The sequence below is a fragment of the Hordeum vulgare genome, chromosome 4H (genome assembly GCF_904849725.1).
Source record: "Hordeum vulgare subsp. vulgare chromosome 4H, MorexV3_pseudomolecules_assembly, whole genome shotgun sequence".
Taxonomy (NCBI): domain Eukaryota; kingdom Viridiplantae; phylum Streptophyta; class Magnoliopsida; order Poales; family Poaceae; genus Hordeum; species Hordeum vulgare.
Window position 1 is genome coordinate 14,165,966 of NC_058521.1, and position 23,904 is coordinate 14,189,869.

Consider the following 23,904-nt stretch of genomic DNA (forward strand, 5'->3'; position numbering starts at 1 on the left):
GAGCGGCCGTGCGGGCGTCGGGCGGGAAAGGGTGTCGGCACGGGCGCACGACACGTGGGTGGGAGCAGGGCCGCGGGGGCTGCGGGCGGGAAGGGAATTGGGAAATGGGGAAAATGCGGCCAGCTGGCGGGATCTAGGCGGAAAAGAAGCGGGAAATTGGGAAACATGTCGCGAGCCGCCGTGCCGCAGCGTGCCGCGAGCCGACCCGATTAGACCACGTGCCGTGTTCGGGTCTGGGAGGCTGGCACACGGGCCGGCACGGCACGGTCCGGCTAATAATCGGGCCCAGACATGTCGTGCCGTGCCTGGCACGATTACGGCGGGCCGGGCGGGGCCCGTTTGCCCAGGTATGATACTGGGCAGCACGATTTAGCGTTCGGACCAAAACTCGTCTCCGTCGGGGGCAAAGAAAAAAAAGTCCGCTGCGTCGTCCTGCTCGCTCGGCTTCCGTTTCGAAATTTGGGGGCTCCGTCGCCGTTCCCTCCTGCCCCACCCCCACCCCCACCTCCTCGATTCGCTCCGGCACCCCCTCCCACGGCCGCCGCCGCCGCCCCGCCGCGAGCGTAGAGCGCCGGGCGTCTCCCTCCGCGACCCACCGCAGCGGCCGCCTCAGGCTCCGGAACCCTAGGGTCGGGCTCTCCCCACCCGGTCCGCCTCTCCGTCGAGATGCCTTTGGGCCCCACCGCCTGCCCCGACGCTGCCGATGGAGAGGAGGGGTAACTCCCGCCGCCCCCCTACCCCCGACCACGCCGCGGCCGCCGGCAGGAGCACCACCTTCCCCGCCGCCGGGGACGCGGGCCACGCCAACCTCACCTCCTCCTCGGGCTCCTCCGCCTCCTCCACCGTCACGGGCGAGCCTCTCGACTTCCTCGGCCAGATCTATGCGGCCTGCAAGCGCCAGAGGCCTCTCGGTGAGCTCAGCCACACCCTAACCGTTGTCACATGCAAATCGAACCAGGTTAACACGCAGTAGCTTCAGTGCACGGGAAATGAACCTGCAGAGTAGATCCTGACTGCTAGTGCTAGCTCTACTTTTTGTTTGCGGATGTTGAGCTGTGATGTGCTTATTCTGTAAGGCGGTGTGAAAAGGACGTTCTAGAAAGTCTTATCAATCTGTGTGGTAGATTTGATTGAAGCGAAATATTGTTTGTTATCCGAAGATTGTTATATCACATTTCATCCCAGTTGCTCCGGAATGCAATTGTATCTTCATCTCCAGCTTGATTAAGAAATAAAATGGTTACCCAAACACCCAAGTATCTAGAATGCAGCCCGACAAAGCAGGAATGGCGTAATCCATAGCAGTGCCAAAGCCTCAGCTTTGTTAGGGACCTTGCAGCAATTTTCAGACCTGAGCTCAGTTTTTATATCCTAGAAATTTAGTTTGATTTTATTTTTCTAAAATTCCTATTAGGTTCGTATCTCAGATTCCGTTTATATGGAATCTAGACCTTTTCTTCGCATGTAATTTAGATTCTGTCTATACGGAAGCTAGACTTTTCTTTACATGGATTATATTAATCTAGATCCCATCTATACAGAGTCTAGACCTTTTCTTCACATACTAGAAAATATTTGAGATAAATGAAATATTGTAATGTTATATGTGGAATTTTTACATAAAGCTGAGTTATTGTCCCGCTAAAAAGATTCTTGTTGGAGACCCTGTTCCCAGTAAGAATTATAGTTAAATTGTCTTTCCGATTCTATTCCCTGTCACTGCTACAGAGAAAGATGCTTGTTTCCAACTGTATTTGTCTAAAATGCGTTGTCGTCTTGTTTTCACTTGAACTTGCCTCAGGTACAACAAAACATCGTGCAGCTCGTATTCTGTTGCCCCAAGGTGAGGGGACGGCGAAAGCTGGTATCAGCCCTTCCGTTAGACAGAATTCTGAAGGAATGGCTATGCAGAAGCAGAGAGGCGTGCTGGCAGCCTCCAGGTTGCAAAAGGTGTCACCTGATCAAAAGAATGTTAACGCTGATGCTGGTGTACTGACATCGAATCAAAACGACATGTTGACTACACCTTCAGTGTTGAGTACTATCACAGATACCCATAATCAGAATGCGGGTCAAAACGACCAGCAGAAGAGTGGAATGGATCTGTTTGTGGACAGGAATAAGTCGTCGTTAGATGTTTCTTCGTCTCAGATGACATCTCAAAATGCATCGGCGGCTGTAGGTTTCAAGAAAGGCCAGTTTTATTCGGTTGGTGATTCACACTTGACTTCTCAGGGTAAGATTCCTTTTTTTACTCTGGCTATTTTGTAAAGTTAAATCCAGACCTGTCTCTGTATTTAGTTACTGGTTTACATTGCAGGTGAGAATGTAGGAGTAACAGCTGACAGTAGAATGGATAGTATGTTGTCTTATATGCATTCTGTTTCATTGTCAGCAGGAGATAATTATCATGTGGCTGAAGCGGCACATGATCAAATCGGGAAACATCAGAAGCTTGAGCTAGCTGGTGCAGCAATTGAGATCGATATCAAGTATCATGCAGAAAATTTGCCTCAAAAAGGGGTCGAAGAGGCTGGTAATCAGAATCATGGGGAGCAAATAACCCGTTGCTCTGTCGTTGGTTCTTCTGTTACTGCTGTATCACTACATTCAGGGCAAAATACACGAGTTCCTCAGAGTAACCAATATGCTTCGCCAATGGAGATGCCTGAATGTACAGTGGAATCAGCTGCAGCTGTACCAGGTAGTGTCCTTCCCAAACAGCAAGAAGCTGCAACGCCATCAAGTGCTGGTGGTTGGAATCCTAAAAACCAGCAGGTTCCTAATACAACGGACAAAGCTGCCCCTGGCAATGGAGGTTTTCCATCCCAGGGTCAAGGGTTATCTGCTAATGAACAATCTACGTCTGCCAAGGATGGGGGTACTTCGGAAGCAAACAGGGATCAGAAGGAGCGCCGAAAAAAGGGTTATGATCCTGAACATTTCTTTAAGGTGAACGGGAAACTTTATCAGAAACTTGGTAAAATTGGATCTGGTGGCAGCAGTGAAGTTCACAAAGTTATATCAGCAGAACGTGCCATATATGCCCTGAAAAAGATAAAGCTTAAAGGCCGTGACTACCCGACGGCATATGGCTTTTGCCAAGAAATTGGTTACCTAAACAAGCTGAAAGGAAAGAGTAACATCATACAGCTAATTGACTACGAGGTACTGGTATTAACCTTATCTCTACTTGTTTTGGGCTGCATATAACTTGATGCTTGTACACAGCATCTGTATTGAGTTATCGGACTCATTTTCTGTGTTCTGGGAGTATATATTCCCACATTCAATGTACTTCTTCTACGTATCCATTATACCTCTATATTTTTCAATAAACTTCATTAGTTATTCTAAGGTACCACAATACGAGTAGTATGAAAAAATATTATCGGGGCACCTACTTTTTGTAATATAGCATTTTTACATCAGATAATATGGCATATATGCAAATTATGTAAAAACATATGGACTCGAACAATTTTTTATGTGGAAATCACTTTGAGGTATCTAGTAATGGTTAATGTAGTATATTACTCCCTCCGTCCCAAAATAAGTGTCTCAAGTTCGTACTAGCTTTAGTACAAAGTTATACTAAACTTAAGACACTTATTTTGGGACGGAGGGAGTACAAGTATTAAAGAGGTTTAATCAATTCATCTAAATGGTACTCCCTCCGTCCCAAAATAAGTGACTCAAAAATGACTCAACTTTGTACTAAAGTTAGTGCAAATTTGAGTCACTTATTTTGGGACGGAGGGAGTATATGGGGAGTGGGAGTACATACTCCCAGGAACACATAACATTCTCCATCTTTTTGGTGTTCCAAACAATAGATAACATCACCTTCTTCTCAGCATTTAAACTGTTCCTGATTTATCATTTTAACTTTCCATCCTCCATTTGATAATCATGTAACTCTATTTTAATTTAGAATGCAAAGGCCTAAGCTTCTATATTACTATCTCACAAACACCATATACCTCCTTACATAGTGGCATTTTTTCTTCCAATGGTATTGTTTTAGAAATACCCTATTCCCAGGATGCTATGATATTTTAGTTTATTTGTTATTCCGTACAGAAAATTAACTTGTATTGTCTTTGAAACTGGAAGGTTCTTGTTCCCGCTGCTCCTTGTTTCCTGGCTTATTTTTTATCCATGCATATCACATAATATTCAGGCTTGGTAGTACTAGAAGTCTATAACTTCTCTCATAATGTTTGCCCTTCAGGTGCGCGCGTAACAAAATCATGTCCTTTGAAATTTCCAGTGGTTGATTTTTTTTTTGAACCTCCATACAATCATGGTTAGGCTAGCGCCAATGAAACTAGCGGAAGCTTAGCATCTTTTCTTGTCAGGAGCCTTCTTTTCCTGTGTTTGTTAAATTTTCAAGTTCTCAATCCATCTTGCTGTGTGAAACCTGATTATGAACAACTGTGGATTGCCGTAAGATATGCCACTCATCTTGTTGTTGAAAAATACTACTCCCTCTGTAAACTAATATGTTCAGAGACTTGATATTTAGCGGTAGCACTGTGCATAGGATCCTTTCACTGTATAGAGAAAATATTATCTAATCTGCCTATGGCTTTTGGCATGTACCAGGTCACTGATAAAAATTTACTTAAAGAAGGTTCACCTCGGGATGGAAAAATTAAGGATGATCAATACATTTACATGGTCCTTGAGTTTGGCGAAATTGATTTAGCACATATGGTTGATCATAAGTGGAAGGAGAGGAACAACTCAAATATGAAAATAGATGAAAATTGGCTGCGGTTTTATTGGCAGGTATTCTTTATTTTATTCGATTTAGGTAATAGAGTAAGGCTTGAGTAGAGGACAATTAGCTTAACTATCAACTAGAATGTAGGTGGGTACCTTTGATGCAAGCTTTCCTTCCCAATCTTCAAATGAACATTAAAAACACTAAAGTTGTACTAAAGCAGTGTCAATTAATTTGAATCAGAGGGAGTAACTTATTTTAGAGCATGTTATTAATTTATCTCAGAAATATTGTTCCTGATTTTAAATGGCATTGCCTCTTGCCGAACTGCTACAATGTTCCGTTGTTCATTTGTATGTGTCCTACTTAGGTTAATCCCGCATTCTATTAAGTTACTGTGCTTTTAAAGTTTGTACTAAGCCCCCAATACGTCTTCTGTGCAATGTAGGTTAATATTTTATACTGATAGAGCTGTAAGTAATGCAGTCGACTATGAAATATTGCATAATATTGGCATCTGCAAAATTTTAGTCATGAATGTGTTTATGTGGCTCTGTTATACATATACTTGCTCTGTCCCAAAATGTAATGTGTATTGTGACCCACTGAGACAAGGCTTTGACCAATAATTAATTGATTAGTGTGTGGTTGTGTATGTGATATAAAAGTGCAATCATTCTAATAACATCAATTTTATGTCACATAAACCACATGTTAATAAAGTATTTGTTGGCCCAAACCTTCTCTTAACGAATCAAATACGCCTTACATTTTTGGGATGCGGTTACTAGAACTTGTACCTGCATTATTAATAATTAATATGTTCAGATAAGTGGCCCAAACTTTCTCTTAACAAATCAAATACACCTTCAATTTTTGGGATGCGGTTACTAGAACTTGTACCTGCATTATTAATAAGTAATATGTTCAGATAAGTGGTTATTTTATTCTGAATTTCAAATATCCTAGCGCCTCTCAATTTTACCTTGTTTGTGATTTAGCAAATGCTTGAAGCAGTCAATACAATACATGAGGAACGGATAGTACACTCCGATCTGAAGCCCGCAAATTTTATGCTTGTGAGGGGGTCACTGAAGCTAATAGACTTTGGCATTGCCAAAGCTATAATGAATGATACGACAAACATTCAACGTGATGCTAAGGTACGGTTGGATGCAATTTGCTTTCGCTCGTTTGTTTCTGCCGTCGCATATACTTGTTGTATTGGTAATAATATCACTGACCAGTCACATCAAGTTTTGTTGTATCTGGCGTGCTAATCTTTGATCTCTCCCTGTAAAGAGCAGGTAGGAACACTAAACTACATGTCACCTGAAGCGTTGCTATGCGATGAGCAAGATTCAAGTGGGAACGTTTTCAAGTGCGGTCGGCCAACTGATATCTGGTCTCTTGGGTGTATTCTTTATCTGATGGTGTATGGCAAGACACCATTTGCAGACTACACGAATTTCTGGACCAAATTCAAAGCTGTCACAGATAGGAACCACAAGATCAGTTATCCTCCGGTCGACAACCCATGGCTTATTGATCTTATGCGAAGGTGCCTGGCCTGGGACCGAGACGAACGGTGGAGAATACCTCAGTTGCTGCAGCACCCATTTCTTGTCCCTCGGGTGCCACGGGATTTGCCTCCCATCAACCCTGATCCCGACCCATGCACCATGATGATGGAGCAGATCAGACCATACTGGGCCGACCCCGAGGTTGCTAGGCTTTTCTCCGAGATCCGGGACGTGATTGCAAAGCGCAAGGAGGATGAGACCAGTCAAAGCACCAAAATGTGACACAGCTCGACGGTATCTGGAGAGAGGCGTGGCAAGCATATTTAGCTCAGCGTGCGCCGTCTTACCGAGGCACTGCGGGTGCTGGACAAGATTTGCAGTTGACCATCGCCGATTTTATCGCTAATCGTGTTGTTACTGAAGGTCGGCCCTCGATCGATGGTCCCATGTATGCGCCGTCCTGAGGTCGTCGCTGGTCTATGTATGCCTCCCTCTTGGGCTTTATTTTGTTCGTCCCCAAAACGTTAGCCGGTAACCGGGGGATCTTCCGTGACACGAGGTCTTCCTTGGTAGACGAGGAACTAGGCAGGTGGTGCTTTAGTCTGTTTTTTGTGTGTTTGGTTCTTGTGAATTTAGGTGGCAGCGCCTGTTGTAATCTGTATATGTAAATAGCACCTGCGTGATGAGTTGGGGTAGCCTCCCTGGGGAGGAGGCATTCTTGGTGCCCGGGGGGTTAGGGAAGCTGATGCAGGCAATTCTTTTTCCTTTTTTCTTTTTCTTTTTGAGCATCACTGATGCAGGCAATTCCGTGGTTGTTGGACTGATTAATTGGTCTTAGAACTGAAGATATTTAGCTGTATGTTGTTGGGTGCAGGAAGCATCATCCTATAGCCGCATTTGATGATGATGATCCTTGGGCGTTCGCCCTTTGTGTTGAGCTGTGGTTCTCATCAAGCTAACCGCGGGAGTCGTCCCGCTGGTGCTCGTCGTGAGCACGCTTCTTTTCTTTGTGCTCCAATCTGGGTTGATTACATCATTCTTGTGTATGTATGTATGTATGTATGTATGTATGTATGTATAACAGCACGATTGAACTCGTCGCACGAGCCCACAGAACCTTATGGAGTGTGCAGGCACGGTTTTTTAGACGGCGCGAGCCCCATCTGGTGGAAAGTGTTGGTGCTTTCCCACTTTGCAGATGCAGATGCACGGCGCATGCATTACCTTCTGTACCAGTAGTAGTCCAAGGACACATGCTATCCATGCTCACCTACATACGTCGCCTATCATTGCGGTGACCAGCAAGCCCTGGCCCCTATATCTATCAATCACTGTCACGGCGGCAGAAGTCGCCACTAGCAGCGCTGCTCAGCTCCCCCTCTGGGTGAGTCCCTGTTCACCATCACTCGCCTGGTACTAGTACTAGTACCACACTAGCAGCGCGCAGAACAGATGGTGGTCACTGGTCAGAGAGCCGCGGGAGTCGAGACGAGTCGGCCACGCGTAGGCCGAGCCGGGGGGCCTGTTGCCCTGTTCCTCACGGTGCAGCGCCCCCGAGTGGTTCACCACAATAATACTAGAGATACAAAAACTTACGAAGGTTTACTTAACCTTCCAAACTAACTCTTCTCCTCCCTTGATTTTCAGTGAAAATGGAGTCCCTCATCACTCAATTACCAATCACAATCTTACACATCAGTTTGTACGTAAAATCTTTACGTAAGACTTTGTAGGTGTATATCACTCGGTCCACCACACGCAACCCACTGATCACCCCTGCGTCCGCTCTGGCCGTGCGCTGGCGCCCAAATGTGCACGTCACGCGCGCACCGCGGCACGGACCAGAGCTCATCATGTGCATGCACGCACGGCCCGGCCGCAGCGTACATACGCCAGTCACGTCGGCCCGCACGCGGTACAAATCAAGGGCAGCTAGTGGGCTGTGGTGGGTACCCTGCGTAGACATACGTACGCACGTGCTCGCTTCTTCTTCATCTTCAAAAAAAAAAAGAAAAAAAACGTACGCGCGCGCTCCGTCGGCCCGGCCAAGAGAAATACTACAGTACTAGCCCGGCCGTGCCCCTCTGACGGCGGCGCGCGGTGGCTGCGGCGCCAAGCATTGCCGTCCGTCGCGCGCCGGCTGCGACGCGGCACGGTGTCAGCGCGCGCGCTAGCCCACGGCCAGGCATGGCGGGCACCGCGCCGTGGCCTGGCCTCGCCTCGTGGGGCACCTACGCTACGCCCACTGTTCCCGTGTCAGCTCGGCCCGGCGCTTTATCCGAGGCATGCTTGCTGCTGCTGCGTGCCGCTGTGCGCGCAACAGGAGCTCCGGTTCGGTGGTCGCCGGAGCCGCGGCCGGCGCGTCAACCTTCACGTGCGCCCGCCATGATGGACGTCGTCCGGCGTACGCACTGCTGAGCAAGAGACATCATAATTGGTGCCACGGGAAGATGGGATCGTATTATGGAGTAGTACATATTTTACAACAAAGGTTGGATTTCATTCGTTTAAAAAATGAAGCATCAAAGGGATACAATACAAACACAACAAAAAGGAAAAGTGTATCCATAATCAACAAACTACAACCATGACCACGGTGTGAATTTAATTAACTTGGCCGTAAATCGTGGCACGTGGGCGAAGTCGCCATTGAGGGCCGTTCGATCAAGCATGGAGATTATCTTCCAGTCGCACAAGTGATGAGCAGATCTTGAAGTGGTTGACGAGAGAGCACGCGGCAGTTCCCCTATTGCAACCACCCTCAGATGGAGCGGCAGCAGTAGATCTGTCCGCTCACCGGTACTACTACTAGCCTACCACCCCCGCTGCCCCAGTCGTGGATCTCGCTGTCGAATCGCACAGTGCAAGTACCAAACCGGGGCCTATCCGTTCCATCCTATGCGTGCATGCAGGGAGAGAGAGCTGACAGGGTCACTGCACATTTTGATCGATCGCTGGTCGTCATCGGCCAATGCATGCGAGGCAGCGAGACAGACCAATGATGGATCGCATACTTACTATGTGCTGCGCATCGCATCGCATCGCATCCGGTCGATCACGGCCGCACATGCATGCGCTGCTGCATGCCTACATAGAGTAAGAGTACGTGCTGCACATCGCGCACCAAGACCGGTCTGCCAGCGGCTACATTTCGTCATTTGATATTCTTACCGAGTTGAATGGAGATCTGATCTTCGTTTATAAAAAATTGAAATATGACCGTTTTACTACCGTTAGACTTCATGGCGATAGGGTATACCAACCTACTGCCAACGTCCCTAACGGTATGGGTGCACGCTCTATCATGGAAATGTTATAAGGTCCGGACACAAGGTCTATCCTCGGACACAACATCCTTAACACATCCTTTAGACCCTGGCTATTAGAACAATATACTCATCATAAAGCATGTCCAACAAATCTAAATAACATTACACAATACCATGGAGATTAATACCAACTGATTTCGGACTTCCATGGAATTTGATTAAGAAAAACATCATCTACATATGTATCTCCCACTCCCAGGATAATTTAATTTCCTCGTATGACAAAGCTCGATATTTTGGATTACATTTGTTACAGCTGGTGGTGGTGCTACCTTGTATCAGAATGGCACACACTGTTGTTCCTACTTGATTGCATCTTAAAGTATCTCCATATTGCACGCTCATCAAAGACTGGTGAAGCAACACTCTAAAATCCAGGATATACATGAACAGGTAAGAATAGCCGCAAAGCAAGATTGAATTCTGTAGCTGGATTGATTGAATGAGACTGGGCTAACTCTTCTACTTTCTGTTGCCGCTAGCTTGCTGCTGCTAAAACAGTTGAAAAGGAAGTTAAAACTCGTAAAGCTAAGCAAGAATGCCAGTGTCTTGCCGGAGCCTGTAGGTGCACAAGCAAAGCACTCCCTGCCCTGAAGCAAGTAATGCGCAATAATTATTGTAAACAACTCCTCCATGCCAAGAGGACTAAGGTTCAGAACAGCCTTAAAGATAACTCACGGAAAGAAGAATAGAAATGGCATGCCTCTGGATAGGTGTAGGTTCTTAAACCCCAAGTTTTGTCAAGTTCCCAACCAAATATGAATCACGGTCATACCTAGTGCGGAAGTAAAAGAGGGTCAGCTTAACAGCCTCAAATGCTTACTTAAAGACCTAACGGTGATGCTGCTATAGTGCTGCATGTCAATGATAAGTACTATATCTGGACTCCAAAATGACAACAAAAATGCTAACCTTGAAACCAATTCTTCGAAGCTCTCCAGTGGTGCTGGAACATTATGTCTCGAATGTGGATGTCGTGCCTCTTTCGGAGAATGGCAGCTCTCTAGATGCCAATACAAAAAAAAATCCCAACAGTTCAGTGGTTATAGTTGCAGACAGACCAATTGTAAGTCAAAATTAACCAGTACTTCCAATTCAATCAAGATCATGCACGAACCATACTAATTCAGCTCAACAGAATTTGCCTAGATGCTTATACCAAAATAAATACAAATACTGAACCATGGATACGAACATTCAGTGCAACGTAAAAAAAAATCCAACAGTTCAGCGGTTATGGTTGCAGACAGACCAATTGTAATTCAAAATTAACCAGTATTTCTAATTCAATCAAGATCATGCTGGAACCATACTAATTCAGCTCAACAGAATTTGCCTAGATGCTTATACCAAAATAAATACAAATACTGAACCATGAATATGAACATTCAGTGCAACGCAAAACAGCGTTACCTCGATTTACCTCTCTGCCTCCTTCCGACGCCTCACGACGGCCTCGTCCTCGTCCTCCCTAACCACCACCTCCACAGACTCCTCAACCGCCTCCTTCGCCTCTGCCCCCTTCAATACGCTGAACCCCTCCACAACATCTGTAGAACAACAAACCCAGCGAAAATCAAACCACCAGCACAGCATCTCCAAGCACCAAGCAAGCAGGGATAAGCCCCTCACAAATCACCAACGGCCGGCTGCCGCCGAACGCTGACGCGGTGGTTGCTGATGGCCACGACCACGGGCGTGTGATGGCCAGGCTCGGCTCATGCGCCTCATCCTGAGGTAGGAGGAGCTCTCCCACGGAGGTGGCCGCTGATGCCCGGAACGTTGGAGGCGCGCATCATCGAGGGAGCTCGAGATGCGGCGGATCCTGCCGATCTCGACCGTATTCCGCGATGGAGGAGCGAGGACGGGCACCACAAATAGGATGGATGGGGCACGGCGGTAGAGGCGGGCGCCACACAGAGGATGGATGGGGGCGTCGGTGCCGGCGGCGGGCACCGTGGATAGGATAGATGGGGGCGCGGCGACGCTGGCGGAGGAACCGTTCTCGTGCGGCTAAGGCCCGTGCGTTGCAACGGGAGAAATATAACCCTGAAAATTGGGTTCTCTTTTCTTACTAAAGAATCATTTTGACAAGTGTTGTGAATAACCAAAACACATTTTGTAAGAAATGCAGTGATGTTTTAAAAACATGATGCATATTGGTTTTACTGCTGAAAGTCATTACTTTCTTTCTAGACAAGCAAATACCTTTGATTTACCGACAAATGGCCAACCTAAAAAATCTAACATCAAATCTTGCAACGTGCGCATAGGTTGGGGTAGCAAAATACACGTGCACATACTCGAGATGTTTATTCGGTGAAGGGATCATCCCTACTTCTACTTGCGTGCCAGAAGTCCATCGTTTCTTTTAGAGGCTGAATCTATGTTATCTTCATTTCTTTTCCCCTCTCTGGCTCTCTCCTACCTCTGTTACTGCTTCCCCTGCCTCCTTCGACCGCGTGAGAGAGGAGTTCCTCTGCCCCGAGCCGTCTGAAAAGAAGGCCAGCTCCGTCACTCTCCTACTCTCTCTCACGGTCCCTTGATTCATAAAAACTGGTTGCATGCTCTTGATTCAGAATTCACACACACCAAGATTTAGATCAGGGTTCACAAGTTGAGCGCAGCCCCAAATCTGCTTCATGTAGCAAGTTAGTTACGGAGTATATATGAAGCAACCGTAATCTCGAGCACTGATTTTCTATACACATTATTTACTCATTGACAGAAAATGGACCAAAAGATTAGTCCTAACATTTTCTAGCACAACAAATACGAAGATTGCAGAAAAAAATGCTCAGTACAGGAGTAAATCTATCGCATGATCTCCCAGTTTTATTTGTTCATGAACTTATTCACCAATAATAGCAATGCATACAGGGAATTAAGCACTCAATTATTTGTGACCTTCCTTCACCGATTGGCCAAGAAGAAAAGGGAACAGGGAGTTCAAGTATCCACCGCCATGTTAATGTCAAACTCACATCATTGTTGTAATCTTATAAATAATATTCCACAAATTTGACAAATTAAGCACAATCACCATCAGGAACATTCTGCATAAAGCAAAAGAAATCCAACCTTCTCTGCAAATTTCTTGCCAAAGTTTGCACTTTTTTCTACTCTGTTAGTACACACAATCAGACCACTGAAATTGACGGCAGCCATCCCTTCCTAATTCCTACCAACCTCAATCCAATACTCTTTTAAGTCAGATAGATCACTAAATCCTGAAAAGGACTGCGGGTTTATTAACATAAAACGGAAGGGTCTTTTTGCAAAAATGTCATGACGGACGACCAGAAACCATATTTACTTTATTATTAGGAAGAGATATAAAGTTGTACTAAGCTTGAAACAGTTATTTTGGGACGAAGAGAGTATTTAAAAAAAATCAAAACATGAAATTTAGTCCCAGCCACCCACCCACCCACCCAGCGGTCAAGCCAAGCCAAGCAAAGCCACATGGGATAGCCCACCTACACGAGACAACAACAGTGACCGCGACCCATTTGGGTTTCTTTATCATCATCAGCGACGGAGCAATCCGGCCCGCTCCCCATGCATCGTCGTCGTCGCCATCATCAGGCTGGGCTGCAGCAGGAGTGCGCGCACAGTACGCGAACTGTAGACGGATGGATGGGGGCGGCGACGGGCCTACGGCGCCCGTACGACCGGGGATCGGATTGGATAGACTGTACCGCCAACTGCAGGGAGATCGGCCGGCGGCAGGGACGGGCGGGCGCGCGCGCGCATGTGGCCGAGCGACCGACGGGGAGCTGTCACGGGGCACAGGAGGCCGGACATTCCCGCCTGGCCGTGGGCATGGAGCGCGGCTGTGGCTGTCCGGCCGGCAGCCCGGGCCCCGGCGCGCGTGGCGAGTGGCCTCGCCTGTCGCCCCAAAAGCGCACGCCGTGGACTGCTTGCCCGCGGTGACCGCGTCCTTTTCGCTGTGCGGCCGTGCGCGGGGCACGGTCTCGCCGGTCGCCACGCCGTGGATGGCCCGCCCGACTCGATCGGGCGCTGTTGCTGGATTCTCGAAATTAAGAATGGGATAGCATCTGTAAATCTGACTGATTGGTGCTCTGTGTTGGATCGATCGAGTAAATAAATACTGGCATACATGTCTCTGTTTTACTGCGATCGAGCAGCCTCGTGCACATGCTTCCAGTCGCTGATCAACGAGGCCGATGTTCACTCACCAAATCCCTATGCTTTGGCAGTAAATTATTTCTGGATGAACCTTCCGCCGTGTGAACTACTGTGGACTGGTGGGAAGCTTTTGACGTTATACCTCCAAACATATCCTCCGCGTGACCCTCGCAATCGGTGACACAGCAACCCTAACCACCGTCAACCTCGTTCCCGGGCATGGGGTTCTCAAAGTGACACCCCCGTCAAGATGACCAATCACGACCATGAGGCTGACTCGTTGTCCGTCCCGTCTCGTAGCGTGGCCAGCCACTCCACCTCTTCGGCATCGTTCTCCATCTCCCCTTCGACGGTCACGTCACGCTTTCGACAATGGGTGGCATGTGATCCTGGATCGGGTGCCCATTCTCCATGTGCCGGCGACAGGCCGCGCCCGTCACCAGGAGATCACCCTTCTCCATGCCAGGATTTCGCACGGACTTCTCGTCGACCGCAGGTATACCGTGGATTCGTCATTGTGGGACACATGGTTTCAGGACGAGCACAACATGCGTGGGGCAAACCTTTTTTGCTTGCCATGGTCGTAGCCCGCCTCGTGTGTCTCAGAGTGCGTGACATGCGCCTCGTATGCGCACACTGAGCCCGTCAAGAGTGCGCGGCTGCACACGAAACCATGGCGTGATGCCGATTCCGTCTTCGTCCCCATCGCTGCCACCCCCAACCTCCCTCCATGATGGTCGAGGAGGAGCGGCTCCTACAAGGCGTCATGGAGGACTTTGAAAGGGAGTATGTGCGCCAACAGGAGTAGTAGTGGGAGGGCTTTGCAAAAAATGCTTGAGCTGTCAGCCTTCAGGAACATCTACGTCCGTGAGCTTGATGTCAAGCGGGAGGTGAAGCAGGAGCATGCGGAAGAGTGTGCATGGGCTCCATGGTCACCACCCCTAGCACAACCGCCCCCTCCTCCGACGTCTCCATAATATGTGTCTGGCTCAATCTGGGGGTCGTCGCCGCACCTGTGGACGTCCCAACCCTCTACATCGACGTGACGAGCGGCGACGAGGATGGTGGCACCTGAAGACGTCACTTGCAACGACATCGGCGGCGATGGCGAGGACTTCAGTGGGGTGCGGGGCGGGCGCGTTATCTTTTTAAAAAAAAAACTTAAACTAAGTACTATGGTTGGGTCGTGACGATGGCGGACTTTTAAATAAGTTTTTTTAAGTTTTTAGCTATTCTAAAAATGCCTTGTTTAGTTTTTGCATATATTTTGTTGTTGTTTTCTTGTGTCCGCCACAGACAAGTTGCGGTTTGGGTCGCGCGTTGGACGCCTCCATGCCACGTCGACGCGGACATTCCCATCCGTTTTTCTCACCCCATATGGACCAAATTAGGACCAAACAGACGTCCGTTTGGGGACATGAGTAGGAGTTGGCCTCAGATCATCTACAACCGGACCCTTCATACCCGTGTCACACGTCCGCACAGACCACCCAGTCAGTGTCCGGTCACAAAAACGCGACCCAACCGGACCCCCTCAAACGAGCCTCAAACATCCGGGTTGTCCGACACCCCTCATATCCAGCTTAAATATGGGGCGCATATGGGGGAGCCCAGACATGTCCGGGCATGCCCGCACTGGCCCGCATCAATCACACATATGTTTGTCCTCATCTGTTCTCCGGAGCAAAACCTAGCCAGTTCACTCCAGTCCCCTCTACTCACATCTGCCACCCTAGCTCACCTCCCACGATCTTCGACCTTCTCCGGCATGGAGGGCAGCAAATCCGACTCCGACCATTCCGGATCCACCGACTCGGGGGGGAGGGGTCGTCCCTTGGAGATTGGAGGAGGCAATGTTGTTTCGCAAGGACAGCGCTCGACCGACGGCAGGATCTGTCCGCCGTGACTTCATAGCGTCCGCTCAACCGACGCTCGGTTCGTGTGGGGCGGGATCATCGAGTCCCGACGGGCGTAAAATCCTCTCCTTCCCCGTCACCGGTCTGATGGACTTTGAATCCCACCGGGAACGGGCTGACCGCCGTGGGAAGGAGAGGATTAGGGTCTACGAGGCCTATCTCGCGAAGGAAATGGCAAAGGCAGAGGCGGCTGATGCGGTGGCGCGGGCGGCCGTAGAGGAAGAAGGCATTCACGTCCGCATTTGGAAGAAACGACAATGAAGGAACACGTGCACCCTCGCCCGCGAGCATAACTGGCGGTCTGTAAAATGGTCGGACCGCCATCGAAGGAGGTGGAGGAGGTGAGCGACGACGAGGACAACTATGGTGATGAGCAGATCCGGCTTGATCTGTACTGTGTCTTCCACCGGTACTTCGACAAAAAGGACGAAAATGGCTCCAGGAAAGGCAAGGGCAGCCATGGCTAATGTCCACTATAGCCAAACATATTAAATTTTGATAGTTCAATGGCATGTTAGGAGTGATAGAGTAGTCGGACGATGTGTATAATACATTGACATAGTAGTTACATGATTTGTACGGAAAATATTAGATTTGAGGTATCGGGTTGTGGAATGTATTATTTAAGACGTGACTGGTCATTGTCCGTGAACGCGTCCGGACGCGTTCATGGATGTTTAAGGAACCGGGTTTGTGGTTCTACGAAGGATCATTTGAAAAGTTCGGCTATAGATACTCTAAATGGCCTAACAAAGTGAAAAGTTTCGGCAATGTCGTTTGTTCCTCGTTGGGCCATTCCGTCATACATATATTCTCTTCTAGACGTCTCAACCTCGAACGCACCTCAAGTCGGGAGGGGTCGTCCCTGAGTAGTGAGTAGTACGTACCTCGGAGGTCACTTTCATGGCGACTTGGCGAGCAAAAGGGAACCAAGTTCCGTTCGCGGACTGTCAAAAATGAACATCACGCGAGGGAGGAAGATGCCTTGCGCTTCCAGAGAGCATCCGCCGCAGATATTTCCCGGGCTCCACCTGCCGCTGCATGCAGCGTGCAGCGTGCCGGTCTTTGCTGCTGCTAACTGCCGCTAACTGATAATAAACAATCCAAACTCTGTAGGTAATACGTACTATCTGGTAGCTGGTCCAGCCAAACCTAATCGATGCTCCCCTCGTGAGGAAATTTTATGTTTTGACCTAAACTCATAAAGAAAATTTTGATTTGACCTCGTGAGTACATTTAACCTTTTTACGTGACGTCAACGTCCCTGACGTCTGGGTTGCACGGGTCCTCCTAACCACACATACAGACGCCATGAACCCAGACGCCATGGTCCATGTCGTCTCTCGTGTAACCCAAACGTTAGGGACGATGACGTCACGTAAAAAAGATTAGATCTACTTTTTTTAAACAGAAGTCAAATCTAGGTTTTGTCCAAAAGGTCAAAACACGAAAATTTACCCCCCTCGTCGAGGCAATATCATCAAAATTGACCTCTAAACAAAACAAATTCACAAACTGAATTACGTTCAAAATAAATTCACTCAACTGATCCTTTTGTGTGACGCCCAACAGTCGGACGTCACATTACACTATGTAACGCCTAGCATATGGGCGTTACACTTCACTTTTGTCCCTTTATATATTGCAATATATAGATTTACTCGGAGAAGTCTTTTTTGAATTTTGCAAGGTAAGTGTTATCCTATATACTGCAATATATAAAGGGACAAACAAGAACACAAGAAATGCTGCATGTGATGGATTGATGGGCTCCGTGATTCTTCTTGCTCAAGACATACTGGATCTTCCTTCACTAGATTTACCATGGATCTCATAAAATGTAGCTTTTTGTAATGAAAGTTTATTTATATCATGTTAGTCACTTAGATGCAAGACTTGAAAATGTTAAAGATGACTAACATGGAAAGCATAGGCATGACTGAACGTACACATTATGTAGTGCAAAACTCATGTAGGATTCAAATACATAAGAGTTTTAGGTCAATGGCTATCATCATGTCAAATTTAAGATTATGATGTATTTTTATAACATATTTTTTATTAAAAAATTATCTTAATATAGCTGAAAATATCATCATTGCGTAGAACACGAAAAATTACACAATATTCATATAAGGCACGTTTTCATCGGATTTACGGATTAAAAGTTACATCAGTTTTAATATAAGATAGTGTGACTCCTTACATTCACGCGCCACACAATGTAGTGTGGCTCCTTACTCTTAGGCGTCACACAACCAGGAGTGTAGCCCCGGATGCCACGTTGGCCAGAAGTGTAACGTCCATATGTTAGACGTTACATAGTGTAGTGTGACGCCCGACTGTCGGGCGCCACACAAAAGGGTCAGCTGAGTGAATTTATTTTGAACGTAGTCTAGTTTATGAATTTGTTTCGTTTAGGGGTTAATTTTGTTGATTTTGCCCCTCGTCGACCCATACAGCTTGACTTGTCCGTCCGTACGGAGGAAGCCCCACGAAACAGACTCTGTCTGTTGTGACCAAGGCCGCTGTCTTCTGTGAAGTACGTACGTACGTACCAACTCAAAAATGATAAAAATATGAAGACGTATTGCTGGGGAGCATGCGATGGCGTTGGAGACGCAAAGTGGATGGTCTTTTATTGATCATCGCACGTGAATGGCTGATTCAGATCATTTCGTGTCTTGGGTCCGAGTATGAAGCAACTTCAATCGCATGACTCATTTTATTCCTCACCGTAATTTTGAATGCGTTATGGACAAAAAGGATGATCCAATGCGTCGACTCATTCGTAAAACACGCTCGCCCGGATCCATTTCAGACCTTAAATTTAGGGCGAAAAATGCGTCGGCGTGAAAGCGAAGTGAACGCGCCGCGAGTCTTCTCCGTGCCCGCCGGGGCCCCACATGTCGGGAGCAGTTACGGAAGTTGGATATCTTCAAAATGTTTAATGGTAGTTCTTGTTTTCTTTGTCTTGCAGTTTTAACAAATATTTGATGAATTATGATGTATTCAATGGCTTTGAAGAAAATAAAAAGCAATAAAATATGTACTCATGACTGAAAATGTAATGAAAATAAATGATTTTACGGGCTGACGTGGACGGTGGGCGAACAGACCCCGCAAAACGCATCCGTATAAAAAGGATATTCTGCAAACCGTCGTCCACGCCGGCCCGTAAAAACGTTTTACCGCAAATAGTAAACAATTTTTACGGGTCGGCTTTATACGGGGTTTACTAGAAATACTATAACGAGTAGTCGAACCCCGGACCTGGAGTACTGTATTGGATCTAGGTAGTACGTAGTACTCCCTCCGGTCGTAAATATAAGACCTTTTAGAGATTCCACTAGAAGACTACATACGGAGTAAAATGAGTGAATATACACTTTAAAATATGTCTATGTACATATGTATGTAATTCATAGTGCAATATTTAAAAGGTGTTATATTTAGAAACGGAGGGAGTGTATGCGTACGTGCATGCTGATTTTTTTAAAATATTGCATTTGATTTATTCTTTTTAAAAAATATTGCACAAAATTCAGAATTTTCAAAAATAATACGGCCTCGGTTAGGCGTGGCCGATTGGAACCTATCGGCCTAGCCAAGACCAATAAGTCCTAATCGGCCTTGGTTAGGCCGATAGGCCTGTTGGCCTTGCTTCCGGAAGCTTATCGGCCTTGGCGAAGCCAATAAGCTCCTGTCGGCCTTGGCTAGACCAATAAGTCCCTATCAATCTTGACTTAGGCCAATAAGGTCTAATTCGTGTTGGCTAGGCCAATAGGTGCATGGGATTTTTTTTTGCATGTTAGCTATTTTTCAGGCTCCATTTCTCGTCCCATTTCCCGCCAATTTTTAGCAAAAACTTTTAAAAGACTTATACTTAGCAACAAAGAGAATAGTACATAGTACACGCTAGGACACGAAATTTACAGCAACTTTTACTTTTATACTTACGTTTGTACAGCCGTCTTAGCACCAACACTAGTTTTTTTTACTTTGTAACCCTGAGCTACACCATTATAAATTGGGTTAGAAATTGATAGACTCCAGCCCTTGCATGCTCTTACAAGAACTGTCGTCGTGGAAACAGCAAGAGAGAGACAAATATGCGGCGCTGGCCTCTCGAGATGTTGCAGCAAGGCTGCATGAACAACTGCTGCAGACTACAGGCCAGTTGCATGTCAATTTTTAGAGGTCTTTTTTATTTTCATATAGTATATAGTAAAAGCGAACCGTTTGACCAAAGCTCCTCTCCCTTGATGCATGGCTAGGCCATAGACGTGAAACAAATCAAACGCTGGAAACACGAGAGACAAACGACAAGATGCAACAGGCTGCATGCATGCGCGTCAACCTCCTTTGATGGCTACCACAAACATGGAGCTCGGGCTAGCTGTAGCTTGGTGATACATACTCGTGGGCTGGTGGCACCTGACCCGAGTCTTTTCTCTACTTCCGATCCACGGACCTGCCTAGGGGGCTAGAGCTCAGCAAGACGACATCGTCTTCTTTAACGAAAACCACAAACACAACAATACACGTTATATTGTACGAATACATCACTGATTTTGTAAGGTAGCTGGAGAGCTAGAGTAGATAAAGCATGGAAATTGCAAGAAGAGAGAGAGAGAGGGAGAGAGAGAAGAGAGAAGAGAGAAGATATAGAGAGAGGGAGAGAGAGAGGACTAGAGAAAGTTGTCGTAGTAGAGGGGTAGCGATCTATTCTTCATTTTTTCCAAATTGGCCAAGTTTATCAACCATAGACTTGTGTTGGTGCCTTGGCTCGTGGCACCAACCAAATGAAGAAAGGGAAAGAGAAGGCATGGCAAGAGCAAGTTTCGTCTGATAGTGCGACGCTGCCACGATCATGATCATGCACGTCTAACTACTTTTGCTACCTAAACAAGACACGCTGATTCAACATAACTACATTTCGACTGCCTCTCCCACTGACACTGCCTCGCTGCCGACGCACCTCCTGGTAACCGTACCGCCCGCCGGCATCGCCGCTACCTCATTGCCTTCCTTGGTCATCGCCGCCCTCCTGCCCGACGCCGAGCCTGTTCGCCCCCCGTCGCCGTCGTCAGAAACAAGGTGAAACGTCGTCGCCATAGCCGATTCATCAGATTGCTTCGAATCTTCTTCTTTTTCCGTCGCCATTTCCCGTCAATTTTGGTGGGAAAGTATGGGGGGATAAATTGGCGGGAAATTATGGGGGAGGGGTAAATTGGCGGGAAACGGGGCGGGAAATGGAGCGTGGAAAATAGCTAGCATGCAAAAAAAATCCCATGCACCTATTGGCCTAGCCAACACCAGTTAGTCCTTATTGGCCTAAGCCAAGGCTGATAGGGACTTATTGGGCTAGCCAAGGCCGACAGGAGCTTATTGGCTTCGCCAAGGCCGATAAGCTCCCGGAAGCCAGGCTGACAGGCCTATCGGCCTAACCAAGGTCGATTGGGACTTATTGGTCTTGGCTAGGCTGATAGGTTTCAATCGGCTACGCCTAAACCGAGGCCGTATTATTTTTGAAAAAACTGAATTTTGTACAATATTTTCTAAAAAGAAATAAAAAATGCAATATTTTAAAAAAAAATTAGCTACGTGCATCGCGTGCTTTTCTGGTGTTTGCCTTTTTTTCTCGCTTTGCCTTTGCTTAGCACCGTGGAGTTCCTTCTCGCAAAGCCTCTTTGGTCTTGGTCCGTAAAGGAGGACCGTGATGAGTTGTACGCGTGGATCGTACGTACCACGACAGATGCAGCCATGCAGGCAACTAATTAAGCAAGTGCTTATCTACGCACACGGGACCATCTGCAAATATGAATATCTCCACCCCTCGCGTTTCATGTTTTCACATCACGAATATAGATATACGAGACTTGACATGAGACGCAGCTTTTTTTTGTTGTTGTTTGCCTGCACACCTTGTTAACCTCGTGCGTGGCTTCCGCTGTAAGCATCGAATCAGGGGCTTGGTTTGCAGGAGAGCTTCGCTTGTCATCCGTTCCTTCTCCCGTCACATTTTTACCGAACAAGTGAGAGTAGTCATCCGTTCCTTCTCCCGTCACTTATTTTGAAACGAAGGGAGTACTTTCTTTCGTCTGGAAATATTTATCACAAAAATAAATCTAGATAAATTTATTTTTAAAACAAATATTTTTGGACGAAGGGAGTGCTACTTTGCTTTGCCATGTGAGTGTTTTGGACGTAGGGAGTAGTTAGAGTAGTTGCATCACGTTGATTATTTATTTATTTTTGGAAGGGAACTGCTTTCATCTGGTGACAAGGGCCAGGAGCAGTGGGTGGTGGACACGGGAGACGCCGATTGGCAGCAGCAAAAAGTGGACAGTGGCGGACACGATGGTGGGGATGGAACCGACGGGCGCGGCGCGGGGGGGCACCTGATGCCGCCGTCTGGCGGTCGCGTCCCGCTCTGGCGCGCGCCGCGCCGCGCCGGGGTGGTGGACGCGGACTGGTGGGTGGTCCATCGATCGCTGGACGGGAACGTGTTGGCCTCGCTCCCGGGCAGCACGACGGGATGCACGCGTCCGCCAGGTGCGGGATCGGGATCGATCGCGGCGCCGATTTCGCCTTTGACAAGAGGTTCCCAGCTCGGCGGAGCGGGCGTTCAAGCAAAAGCGTCGGTCAAAGTTTATGCATCGGCGGCGCCGGCGGCCAAATTATTGATCCCTGCCAAAAGGACCGTTCTGCCAACCAAAACCCGTCGTAAAAAAACGGAGAAGGTGAGGAAAATGGGCGGTTGCCGGTCCTTTCCTGGCATTCCGAACGGAACATTGCAAACTTGTGCTCATCCGATTGCTTGTCTCCTTTTGCTCATCCAATTATTTGCTTTCTAACACGGCACGTAGTAGATGTCTACGTACGTGCACAAACACCCAACCTACCCTATGAGCATCCTGATAGCATCTATGGATCCGATAGACTTGTGATTCCGGTAGTGGTAGTGGAGTTCACCTTGTCGTGTGCTCGAGGAACTCGAGCCTGACGCCATCGGAGGTAGAAGGAGGACGAAGGAGTGCGTACATGTATCCAAGGGTAGATCGCGGCGAGATTGAAATAGAATGTGCGTCCAGCGAGCCGACCAATTTCTTCGAGAAACCAGTCATCTCATTTGCAGCAGTCGTCTAATTCCTTTTGTGCGGTGTGTTTGTTGGGGTATGATGAATTGTGAGTTTATGTTCAGATTATTCATGATAAATATTAGAGTCTCCTTTGAATACTTATATAATTCTTATGTGCATGATTATGATAGCTTCGTAATTCTATATGATCTATTGAAATAATTTGGCCAACTATATCGACATTTCTTCGTTGAGAGATGTGCGTTGTGGTAGGTTCAACGTGACGAATTTCTATATTCCAGTGACAGAAGGAGACAAGATGTGGATTTGTGTTGCTTCTACTAAGGATAAAATGATGGAATTTATTCATATTGCTTGAGTTTACTTTGTCTACATCATGTCATTGTTCTTCATCCATCACTATGTTTTACTTACTCTAGATGCATGCTGGATAGCGGTCGTTGAGTGAAGTAATAGTAATAGGTGTACGCAGGAGTCGACCTATTTATTTCTGGACGTGATGCCTATATACACATGATCATTGTCGTGAATATCGCATAACTATCCCTTTTTTGTCAATTGCCCAACAGTAATTTGTTCACCCACCGTATGATATATTTAATGAGAGATGTCATTAGGGAAAGCTATGTCCCCTAGGTCTGTTCACAACATATTGATAAAACCTTGAAGACCTTGTTGTTATTTACTTACTTTTATTTTATCTTGATATGTACAATTATGTATATGCCTCACTCGCTTGCAAATAATAAGACAAGAGGATTGACAACCCTCTTGCCCACGTTGGGTGCAAGTTGTTTGGTATTTTGTGTGCACCGCTGAAGACGGCCGTGGTTGATATTTCTATTGGATCAATAAAACATTGTTTCACAACTGAGGGAAATACTTACCTACATTATGCTGCGATAACCCATTCCTCTTCATGAAAAAATCCAACGAAGATCACAAGTATCACATCTTCAAAGAGTGTGGCTACTCTTGATCAACCCACTCCACGTAAGAACACTTCCATCCATCCTATAATATTTAAAACTAAATCAGTAACAATTGTAGGGAAAATCAGTTTCTAGCAACATAGAAAATCCCCAAATACATATTTTAAAAAACTGAAGAAAAAGGTCGCCCGGCCTCCACGCCTACACGCGCCACTTG

General features: G+C 47.0%; 1 protein-coding gene across 4 annotated transcripts; it reads left to right on the top strand.

The window, feature by feature from the left end:
* Positions 1-443: 443 nt before the first annotated feature.
* LOC123447355 (serine/threonine-protein kinase MPS1) lies at positions 444-7,111 on the top strand. Of its 4 annotated transcripts, none has more exons than XM_045123950.1 (6): positions 444-911; positions 1,802-2,236; positions 2,321-3,168; positions 4,609-4,794; positions 5,731-5,892; positions 6,037-7,111. In XM_045123950.1, exons 1-6 carry the CDS (start codon positions 704-706, stop codon positions 6,532-6,534), a joined length of 2,337 nt encoding a protein of 778 aa, XP_044979885.1. In that variant the 5' UTR covers positions 444-703; the 3' UTR covers positions 6,535-7,111. The 4 variants fall into 4 exon arrangements, with proteins under 4 accessions (XP_044979885.1, XP_044979886.1, XP_044979887.1 ...); XM_045123951.1 differs by having other exon boundaries at positions 2,396-3,168; XM_045123952.1 differs by having other exon boundaries at positions 2,399-3,168.
* The last annotated feature ends 16,793 nt before the right edge of the window (positions 7,112-23,904 follow it).